This window comes from Taeniopygia guttata, chromosome 2 (genome assembly GCF_048771995.1).
Source record: "Taeniopygia guttata chromosome 2, bTaeGut7.mat, whole genome shotgun sequence".
Classification (NCBI taxonomy): domain Eukaryota; kingdom Metazoa; phylum Chordata; class Aves; order Passeriformes; family Estrildidae; genus Taeniopygia; species Taeniopygia guttata.
In genome coordinates, this window is record NC_133026.1 from 16,745,303 (window position 1) to 16,756,532 (window position 11,230).

The following is an 11,230-nucleotide window of genomic DNA, read 5'->3' on the forward strand; positions in this document are numbered from 1 at the left end:
TGTGATCTGTAAGATCTCAGAATCCGCTTGAACCTTGGTATTAGGCTGTGTAACTCCTGCAGCAGAAGCTAAGTCACAGCAGTTGCACTCTAGCTTAGAAATGGTAGTTTATGTGTAGAGTGATGTGTGTGTTCTCTTCTGTGGGCTTAAAGTGACTGGAAAGCACAAGTGTCTGTCACAGTAGCTTGGCTTTGATTCCATAATGCTGCAGGCAGGTGTCAGACTGGAAGACTTGAGGATATGAGCTAGTAATTCTTGAGAAATTGCTTCAAGCATTACATACAGTAGTTAGGGTGGGATCTAAAAGTAATACTTTTCAAAATAGGAAAAATACCCCACCCTTTCCTGTCACAGGCTGATGACAAGAATAATTGATTGCGTTATGGAACTAGCTTTGGAGGCTTTGACCTGCATAACCCTTTGCACTCTCCCTTACTGAAATGTTAAGTGAAAGTGACTTTGGATAGCATTACAGGACTGCAAACTTCTGTCTGCTTGCTGTTTGTGTCTTATACAATTATATGATATATGTACATAGAAGCACAAAACATTTTATTGCAAACTAGTTTTTGCATTTAAGAATTGCGTTAATTCATGTGACTACAATATGTGAGATTCATTAGTTCGCAAGGTGTGATCTTCTGTCTGTCGGAGGTTAATCTGAAAGAACTTAAACTGTTTTGTTAACCTTGGAGTTTGTGCAGCCAGTAGGTGGAAGGTAAATATGGGTGTTTATCATGAAGAATGAATGACATCTTTGTCAGCTGTAATTGATGATTCTGATTTGTTAGTATAAATTCCATCAATATAAAAGCACAACCAGCAAATATGATTGATAAACGTGCCAAGTGTCTGAAGTTCACGACATTTGTTTCACTGTTTTGTTAGAATGTTGTTTTATATTAGATTGGAGGCATGTTCAGCTTTGCAATTGAAAAAATTTGTTTTGAGCAGAATGTGGAATTTTTTTTCTGTGTGCTTTTTAATAAAGGGTATTGTTGCATGTAGTATAATTGAGATACACTTAAGAGTTGGAAGAGTTGGATTCAATTTTCCAGTCCAATCCAGTCTCTCAAAGTAGTCTCACATTTCTCAATGCCCTTTATATGAGTGTTGGTTTATGTTCTGTGTGTTTTTTCTCATTATTGATTGTAATGGGGATGTTTGTTTTTTCTGTTAATCTGTTACTGATCTTAAATAATTGGAGAACTGTAATCAAGTATTTTCCACGTTCTGGACTTCTTCTGTTTTCTTCATTCTCTCCAAAGTAATGCTCTGCTTAAGTCTTTTCCTTGGTTCCTCTGGCTAATGCTTTTCAGCTGCTCCTGGTTCAGCTCCTGGTTCCCAGTATGGCACAATGACCAGGCAAATCTCACGACACAACTCTACCACTTCTTCAGCATCTTCTGGTGGATACAGACGGAATCCTTCTGTGACTGCCCCATTCTCTGCTCAACCTCATGTTAATGGCGGGCCTCTTTATTCTCAAAATTCAAGTAAGCTGCTGAGCTCTGAAATCACAAACTGTTTTGAGCAAATGATTGTGAAAGCATGCATGGCATTTTAATTCATTTATGAAAAGTATCAATGAGATTACTACTTTCTTTCCTGAAATAGAAGGAAAAACAAACAAGAAGAACCATATTGAAATTGCACAGTGATTGCAGTATATGCAATTATACTGTTTTCCCCCCTGACTTGTTTGCTGTTACTCATTACAAGAAATTATTAGAATTGTCTGTCTAATTACAGGCACATTATACTTGGCATTTCAGGTGTGCTTGGAGAACATGAACTAAACCCATTTTTTTGGTGGGAGATCTAATGTGTTTGTAGTACACCCCCCACTATTTGGATAGTGGCAAAAGAATACTATCTGAGCACAATGCTCATGTTCCTATCACACAATTCCTCCCTGTCTCTGTGTCTTTCTTTCCTGATTCCAAGTTTCTCCTTTGTTATCTTTAAGCTTGACTGTTAAAGGTCTCAGTCTCTCTCTTCTAGCAGACAGCTTCTCTGTGCTTTCACACTAGTAGGAGTACAGAAGAAGATAAATGAGGGAAGGGATGAATGCCATGGGCAAATGAGCAGGTTTTAGTCAGCAGCCTCCTGCCTTCCTACCCCAGAAGGGCAAACAAGGTTCACTGCAGAAAGATCTGCAAAATAAGGATCATGGCTGCTGATAGGAAGCTCTGTCAGGAAACTTCTTCCTTGCCATTTCCATAAATTTTGATCAAGTACACATTGAGGAATGGTAGTTGTATGTTTTTTTTTTTCTTGTTAGTGTTCAGAATGCCAAGTCTTTAAACTTCAGAGGAATATTTCTTCTGAAAAGAGATGTTGATGTTTGGGTTCAAGATCTCTTTAGACCAGTGTTGCTGTTGTGTACTTCTCTTGAGAAAAGAATGCTTTTAAAATACTTGAGACGCTGAAGTGAAGAGTCTTCTGAGTAGTTTAGAAGTATTACATTTGTCAGAAAGCATTTTTATATGCAGACACAGGATCTATCTTTTCTTTTTTTCCAAACCTGATTTTCCTCCTACTCTTGCTCACCCATACTAGCATTTCACTTTCCTCCACATTCTTACTCCTCCAAATTAATTCACCATAACAACAGAAACTCCCGTCTGCTTGAACAGTTGTGTTCCATTAAATAAACAGGATTTTACTTCTGGGAATAGTTCAGTTGTCTTAAATGCTGTGCACACCACTGTTTCTGAATGTTTACATTTGTCCAAAGCAATTTTTTGCTCAAATGCAGGTGCTGTTTCTTAATCTAGCCTCTCTGGTGTTTTCAAAATACTGATTGTCAGCATTTTTTTAAACAGTATTTTGATGGGTGTGTTTTGCTACTTAAAACTGTTTTCCTCTGTTTCTGTAACTGGTGATTATTTTTTTAGTGCTACTGTCTTGACATTAAACCCAGGTCCCATGTTTCCTTAAGGTTTTACTTTTCATGCTAACAAATGCTCTGGTTTTTCTTAGATGTTTACTTCAATTTTGTGAGACACTGTTTGTTCTCCTGCTTTTATTGATCATTTATTCCATACAGTTTATTTGATTATTGGTTTTGTAATGAACTAAATGCTTCATGTTAATTCATCAAACATTAATCTTAGTTAAAGCTTTATTTAGAACTGTTGCTTACTTGGAAGAACAGAACCTCTTTCAAATTTGGTTCCAACTGGATTATTACCCTGCTGAATTCCCACCTTCACAGGAATTTCGCTGCTTCAGTGCAAGAGAAATTCCACTGCGAAGGGACACTGTATAAACAAATGAGTTGATGTTTTGTTGAGTTTCTGGGTGGGGTATTGTTTTATGCTTTTCATTCCCTGCACTTAAGGGAGATGTCCTACCAGAGCTGATAGTTTGAGTGGCTCGCCCTACTGCTCCCATTCCTCTTCCCTACCTGTGCAGGGAAGAGTTGAACATGGGGCTGTCAGCCCAGTGTCTCTGAGCACGGTGTACTCACATGCCTCATTACTCACCAGGCAGGCACATACTTCACAGAAGATGAGCTTGCAAGGGCTTCCTGAGGAGCTCTGCACGCTCCTGTAGCCACTCAGCGTTGTTGAAGCCTTCACCAGCCTTTTAGATTGCTGGGTGCCCTCTCACCACAGAAGGCTTAGTAACGCTCCACTCTGCTCTAGAGCCACCTATTTTTCTCTACCAGAAAGCAACAAGGTCCCTTTTTTTAAGAAAAACAAAAATGCAGTAAGCTAGCTAACTGTCCCTGTCCCGGCAGAGCACAGTGGTGAGAGGTGCTCTCTGCGTCAATGTGAAGTATTGATGCTGAACATCGTGCCCTTTGCAAAAGTTGTCTTTGCTCTGTGTCAGTGCTGCTTTGCTGCACTTGATGCAGTGCTCCACTTTGATATTAGAGAGGGAGGCCAGAATCCTGCGAAACATCACCTCTACTTCTAGTAGCTCACTTTGGAAAGATAACTGCTAAACTGAGTAATCCTAATTTAGCAGCAAGATTTTATGTGCTCCTCAGGTGAGGCACAAAAAATGTGTGACAGAGCAAGAACCTTCACACGCACCCTGTGAGCTTCCAGACACGCAGCCTGCGCTGGGCTGTTACCCGGCTGAACACGGGCATGCTTTGCTTTTGATCCTCCATTGGCTAACCACGAATTCAGCCTTGTTGGAAACACAAGCTTGAAGAAGGTTCTTGTGTGTGTGTGTTCTTGTTGTTCTATACATACTTTGTTTTGTGGTCCTTGTTACTGACGGCTGCTTTTGTTTGTTCCCTTTTTTTTTTCCTTTGTCCATTTGACTTTCCCGATATGGTGTGTGTGTTGCTACCAGTTTCTATTGCTCCACCCCCTCCCCCTATGCCTCAGTTGACTCCACAGATACCTCTCACAGGCTTCGTGGCCAGGGTGCAGGAAAACAGTAAGTTTGGACAAGCTGAGCTGTTAAAGGGTAGAGCCTACTCTCTTCTAGCATGCATGGCTGGCAAGTCAGACTCTATTTTGTTTCCTTTTCCAGAAGCTAATACCATCTTGCATTCTAGTGTCAATATGCTATTGGAGCTGAAGGGCACACTCTTCAATATTTTATAACACGTGCATGATTATTACTGACCCGCTTAAGTTTTAAACTGCAAATTTATTACAGAAGTACAGTGTGAAATGTGGCATATGTTTGGTGTGAATATAAAATTGTATTCTAATTGAAAATACTAATTTCATGTTGAATCACCCTGCCTTTTTCACTAGGGATAATTAATTAGTTTTTATTAGAAAGGCTTATGTAGACTGTCAGAATGTGCAATGTGTAACCAATGATTCCAATACTGTAGCATTTTTCAGCAAGCTATACAGTCAATTGAAAACATGTAGTCTTAAGATCTAATGCATTACAAAGGAGCTTGTAAGGCACCTCTCCTCTCGGCAGCCTTTCATTCTCCATTTCTTTGTGTTCTCCTATTTCCCTGCTGAGCTTCTTGCAGCACAGCTCTGCTTGTTAGGTTTGTGAGAGGTGCTCTCTGCCTGTGCTGTGTTTATACTGGTAACTCTGCTTTTACCATTACTGCTTGATTCCTTTCAGGTGAGTGTTACTGTCTTAAGTGCTAGTGCAGATGTAAAGTCATGTTCCTGATCTGGAGATATCCTTTTCAGTTGGAGTTTGTTGCAGTTCTGTAAAGAACAGACTAAATGCGAGGTAGATAGAGTATGAAGTAAATAAAAAATGTTTTTAAAGTGTTTGGGTACCATTTTGAGATTTGCTAGGATCTCAGGGGCTACTACTGCACAGTTGGCTATGTAGCTGCAGCATCCATTTAGGGACCCCAGGTCTGAGTAGTGCTGCTGTTCTATTTCCCATTAGAGCTTTTAAGTAGTCATGTTCTGAGTATTCCCTGTAAGATCTGGTTCTCTTTCAAAAAGAATGTATTTTGGTGCTGTGCTAGATAAACAGTAAGAATCATGTTGATGTAGAATAGTGTGCCACAAAATTGTGTTGAAAACCTTTCCAAAATACTAAGTGTAGAGGTAAACCTGCTAAAGACGAAGGTTACAGAAGATCTTCATTTGCAGATAAACTTGAGAAAATTGACACCTGCTTCTGAATTGTTCTGAGTATTGTCCTCCTGGAGATAGCAGGGCCCTTGGGAGAGCACAGGTGAAAGGGACGGACTGATGTGTGCGTGCAACAGCAGAATGCAAGCTGACTTGTGGATGAGATTGCAGCAAAACAGCTGAAGCTTGAAATCGGTTCATAGGAATTGTTCTTTATTTTGTTTCTTTTGATAGTCCCTTGAGTTGGAAAAATATATAAGGAGTATGGCTTGGAGCTGCTGCTGCTGCTGCCTTATTCCAGAGGCAGGGGTGCGTGTGTGGCAGCCTGTGCCTATGCTCAGCAAAACTGGCTGCAGAGGCTGTTGTTTTGGCATTGTGTGCTAGACTTCCATTGGCCTTGTTTTCCCAAGAAGTTTCTGGTGTTAGGGAGACGTGGGTAGACTTGTCTTTTCCTTATCATAGAGATCTGCAGGTTTGGAAAGCAACATCCTCTGCTTGTGGGCTTCTTTCAGAGGACAAGGACATAGAGGGCTTAGAAACTATGCAGTGCTGCTTTGTTTTTTTCCTGTGTCCAAACTGTGAGCATCTCCTCCAGAGAGGTTTTCCAGTGTGTCTGGTGCTCAGGGACAGCTGATTTAAGTTGCTGTACTCTCACACCCAGTCCTTTCACAAGGAGTCTGCTGGGTCCCCATTTAAAGAGCAAGGATGGGAATGCATACAAGAGAAGATCTCAGGTTGGAGCTATATAAATGCTCATCCCTTTACCCCTTCTCATTTAGAGTAGCTTTTTGCATGCTTTATTTCCCTCCCCTAGGAGAAGTAATGCTGTCCAAGAGTCTGGCTCAGTTTAGAACCAGGAAAAGTTTAGGTTAAAGTGCAAGAGGCAAGGGGATACTTCAATGGAGTGGCACTTGTCTAATTTTCTGTTACATTCTCTCCCTTTCTTTAAATGCAAAGTTGAATTGTTTTAAATGTTTCCCATAAAGCTTGCAGTTCCTGCACTGCATCTCAGAGTATGTTATGATGCTTTCACACTTGCATTTCCTGCTCTCTTTCCTTCTTTTCAAATATGCAGCTTCATTGTTGAATAAATGTAACTTTTTTTTTTTTGCATTTTAAAATTTTAAAAACATTTTTCTAAGGTAAGGATTTCTCAAGATCTTAAATTATTGTTGTTTCAGCCCTGGTTTTTTTTCTCACTGGCTGCAGACAGAAACTAAGGGGAGAAACACATTTATTGAAGATGTGCTTAACTGCAGCACAAAACCAGTCCATTCATAAACGGTGTTGTCATGTGTCTGTGGTGGATTAATGAAGCCTGTCTGTGAGTGCTATTCACTAACAGGCAGGACGTAGCATTCACTCCGCCAAAGACTTTGTTAGTCTGTCTTCAAGTGACATAAATGGGCTTCTGTGTGGGAGAGGAATCACTAATACAGTGGCAGCCAGTCTTATTGATGGAGAGAGCTGTGGGGTGTTCAGCTCAGCTGGTCAAGTTGAAGAGAAGCTGGTCTTGCAGGTGGAGAATTGGCCCTTCAAGGGAAGGGAGTGGGCTGGATGCCTGGGCTGAGGCAGCCCCTGCCCCCTTTTGCCCCTGGCAGCCAGTGCCAGACCTGTCCCAGTGCAGCCAGTCTGACCCAGACAGGACATGGGAGCTGTGCCCCTCGTCAGGGGCATGGGGCTGAAGAGCAAAGTCACCACCAGAATAGTGACCAGCCAAAAGTAAAAAGCGTTCAAGCGAACAAAAACCCTATTTCTAATCTCCAGTGCCATTGTAACTATCTTTCAGTGCAGTGTTGTTCTTTCTCTGTTGCTTGGCTTTCTTTTCAGAATTTGTGTGCTGGAGCTGCACATTCTGGGGCCTGATGCCTTGTTCCATCAAACCCTGCCTAGAGCAGTAGTTTTCAGCCTATGTTTTCAGTGTGCAGAATCCCAGGTCTCTTGAAAATGAATCTGTGTTGCTATGTAACCAAACTGATGTCAGTAACAGTAGCTTCCTTTCAGTAACTTGCGGCTTCGTCCATGTGTAGTGGACCACATCTCGCTAGGAATAGGATAAAGTGACTTGATGTCCTGCATCTGAATATGCCATCTCTCTATTTCACTGCCAGCTGCTGTCAGCGTTATTGGAAACTAATTTAATGAACTGATTTTAAAAGCGATTTGTACCATAATGCCTTTCTCTTTTTCCCAAAGCAAATTGTAACTGTGCTGATTGGAGAATCTCAGGGCAGGGATTTGACATTTTGGATTATACATTTAATTCCTTGAGCACTTTTTCTCTAAGAGCAGCAGCTGCCTGTTGTAGTTTTCCAATTATTAATTGACTCCTGAATGTGTGTACACACACAAGCTAGTCTGCAAGATAAGGATCTGTACAAAGCTTTTCTTCTGCTGAAGGATTACTTGGCTTCCTCTTACCTGATTAAATCATAAAAAAGGGAAGAGACTAGTATTTATGATCCACACCAGATCTTTTTGTTCCCTAATGCTAGCTCTGAGAGAGGAGGAATCCAAGAAGGCAGTGTTCAGAAGTAAATTGAAGTGACTGTTAGAAAGGATTTGTTAAAAACCAATCAAGCTGCTGGCCCAGTCAGAGGCCTGTTGCTGCCTGGCTCAGAGGGTGCCTCTCGGAGTCCTCCATAGCTAACGCTGCAGCGCATGGACATTGGAGCAGGAAGCTTTCCTCTCTGCTGATGTTCAGCTTATGCCCCGCAGCATGTGCTTTGACTCTAGTAGCATTTACACATAGATTGGACCACTAATAACAAATATAGTTGTGTGTTGTAGTTGTTAATACAAAGCCTCTGTTTCTAATCAGTGCATGGTATTATAGTGCATGCTGTGTGTGTCGTCTCCCCCGGCTCTTTTATTTACAGTATACAGCCTCAGGTTTGTTTGCATCTCCACACTGTCTTGATTTAAGAAAAAACAATAATCTCCAAATGTTTCTAGTTGCTGATAGCCCAACTCCTCCCCCGCCGCCGCCTCCCGATGAGATGCCGATGTTTGATGATTCTCCTCCTCCTCCACCCCCACCACCTGTGGATTATGAGGATGAGGAGGCTGCTGTTGTGCAGTACAGCGATCCCTATGCAGATGGAGATCCTGCTTGGGCACCTAAAAACTACATAGAGAAAGGTAAGAGAAGCATTGCAGCTGTGTTAGTGCAGTATCAAGGGATTAATGATGTCTGAAGGGAAAGAAGGACTTAGTGTGGGTCTGATGAAAACAGTCATTGTCCCTCCTAAGTCAGAACTCAAACCATAGTTTGTGTCTACACCTAATGTGGTAAGATATAATCCTTCTAGACAAATTATAAAATACCTTCAGGCATTTTAGAATGGGTGAAAAAGCAAGTTTCTTCACAAGAAGCAGGTGTAAATTGGATGGCTTTCATCTTTGATGAGCTGAGCTCTCTGTACCTACCTCAGGATTGCTGGGCAATCATCTACAGACTGCTGCAAAATAGACAGAAATTCCAAGCTGTATTAATCTAGAAAACTAGATTACTAGAGTGGATTATTAGACTTTGAACTATAAAATGTGTTGAGGCCTCCTTGGAGATTTATCAGTGACTCCAGATCAGCAAACTGTGCACTGTGCTTAGGTATGAAATCACATAGTAAACGTCTCTTCCCATAAATAATGGACAAGCAGATTTCCCGCCTGTGGAGTTGTCTGTGTTGCAGCACTGACCATTTTGTCATCAGCAGTGCTGCCAGTCGTCTCATGAGCTGGCTGGTGCTGTAGTGAGCACAAAATGGGGCCAGGTACTTGTGATATTTGTGGCAGAGCTCCTGTGTTCCCGCTTCACTTGAGCTGGACTGTGTGCAGGACATACTCATGGGATAAAAATAACTGATGGAGTACAGCATTGCTAGGCATAAAGACATCAGATAGCTGAGAATATATGTCGGTGTAAAATAGTGGATTCTTGAAATTGATAAAGCTGATCAATCACATAAATGCATATGAACTTTTGAAGGATAAGACTGTGATGTCTGAAGTCTGAATATTCACAGTGGTAGTTTTTAACTCCAGTATTGGTGGTGGCAACATTCTTTTCTTGGGAAAATCTCTGCTTTGTTAATGGCACATAGCAAGGTTAGTAAGAGTAAGGTAGTACCAAGCAGGTACTGAAAATAGCAGATGTTTCTTCTACACTCTTCTTCAGCAACTTTCCTATTTGCACTCAGTGCAGCTCCTTGAAAAGTAATGCAAGAACTCCTTATGACATAAAAGCTGTGTAGGAATGTCCATTAATTTGTGTGCAAAGGCTTTAGCAGCAATGTGTGCAAGGGCACACGGATGTGCCAGCAGGGGCCTCAGTGGAATTATTTTTGTACAATCCTTTTAGCCATGTTCTAATCTAGAGATTCATATAAAGAGATCTACATGCTTTTGAGGTTATCTGGTCAGAAATGGGTACCACACAAGTCACATATTCCCTAACTCGGCTTTTAAGTGTCCGTAAGCTCCACTTTACTGTGTCCCAATTGGATGGATGTACTTCTCTGTCAGCAGTTTAACTGAGTGTTCAATGTAGTCAGCACCCACTTAGTGCTAGCTAATGTTGCAAGAAAAGTGAAATTCCATTTTCTGGGCTTAGTGTTCAACAGGAAAAGCATGTGAATTCATTATTGAAAATCCCACGATAGTGAACTAATATTTTAATATTTTCTGAAGTACAATTGTTTTTTAATACTGTTGGTATTAATAAAATGCTAAATGTGTTCCTGTTTATTCCACAGTTGTTGCTATATATGACTATACAAAGGACAAAGATGATGAGCTGTCGTTTATGGAGGGTGCAATCATTTATGTGATAAAGAAGAATGATGACGGCTGGTATGAAGGAGTTTGCAATCGAGTAACTGGCTTGTTTCCTGGGAATTATGTTGAATCAATCATGCACTATGCCGATTAAAATCCTTTGCTTTTCAAAGTTTGGTCTTGTATTCAAGTCATACCATGATTATTTACAAGGGGTAACTAAAAGCTAACAGAATTGTCTTAATATACTTTCAAAAATTTGTGCCCATTTCTTCAGGCCATACTGTTTTAATGGTATGATTGAATGTCCATCTCTGAGTCTCTGGGGACAGTATGTCTTACCTGATGGCAATTTGTAAAACAAGCAGCTGTCTATAACTGGTTATACTTATTTACTTATGCATTGTTAATTTTATGACCAGCCTAATTATTATGGGGAAGTAGGGTATAATATTTAATGAACCATGATCAGATTGTGCCATTACATTTTTCAGTACAGCATGGTAACTAACACTACGTTAGACTAACATATTAAAACCTGGATGAGAAATTTAATGTTAGTGCTGGTCATATTACTTTTTGTTTAGACTCTTTGCTCATTCTTGAATTATATTTGTTTAAAGCATGCATACAAACTTATGTATTGAAATATACTTTTTTAAAAATCCAAGATGCTTCCAATTGTTGTAATCTTTACCTGGAGTATTCTCACTAAAGTCTATTACAATGAGTTGTTTGGGTCTAAGGTGTCCATGTGATTCAAAAAATGGGTGGTCTTATGTATGTGTAATTTGTACCCAAGTTTTTTTAATGAGTAAATTTACATTATGACTTTTTCCATTCATAAATATATAAGTGAACCAAAGGTCTTGTCCATTACTTTGTTGGTTGGCTTGGCAAAGAAGTTTGGAATGCTAACGTAGCAA

General features: G+C 40.5%; 1 protein-coding gene across 13 annotated transcripts in view; it reads left to right on the top strand.

Annotated features, from left to right (window-relative positions):
* ABI1 (abl interactor 1) overlaps positions 1 to 11,169 on the top strand; it is a 76,499-nt gene extending 65,330 nt beyond the window's left edge. For 6 of the 13 annotated variants that reach the window (XM_030264474.4, XM_030264468.4, XM_030264467.4 and 3 more), the window contains 4 exons: positions 1,320 to 1,496; positions 4,315 to 4,401; positions 8,484 to 8,669; positions 10,283 to 11,169. In XM_030264474.4, the coding sequence (XP_030120334.1) occupies positions 1,320 to 1,496; positions 4,315 to 4,401; positions 8,484 to 8,669; positions 10,283 to 10,458 (626 nt within the window). In that variant the 3' untranslated portion in view covers positions 10,459 to 11,169. The remainder of the gene's footprint in view (positions 1 to 1,319; positions 1,497 to 4,314; positions 4,402 to 8,483; positions 8,670 to 10,282) is intronic. The other 7 variants (XM_030264473.4, XM_030264470.4, XM_030264472.4 and 4 more) reach the window with 3 other exon arrangements.
* Positions 11,170 to 11,230: the final 61 nt, after the last annotated feature.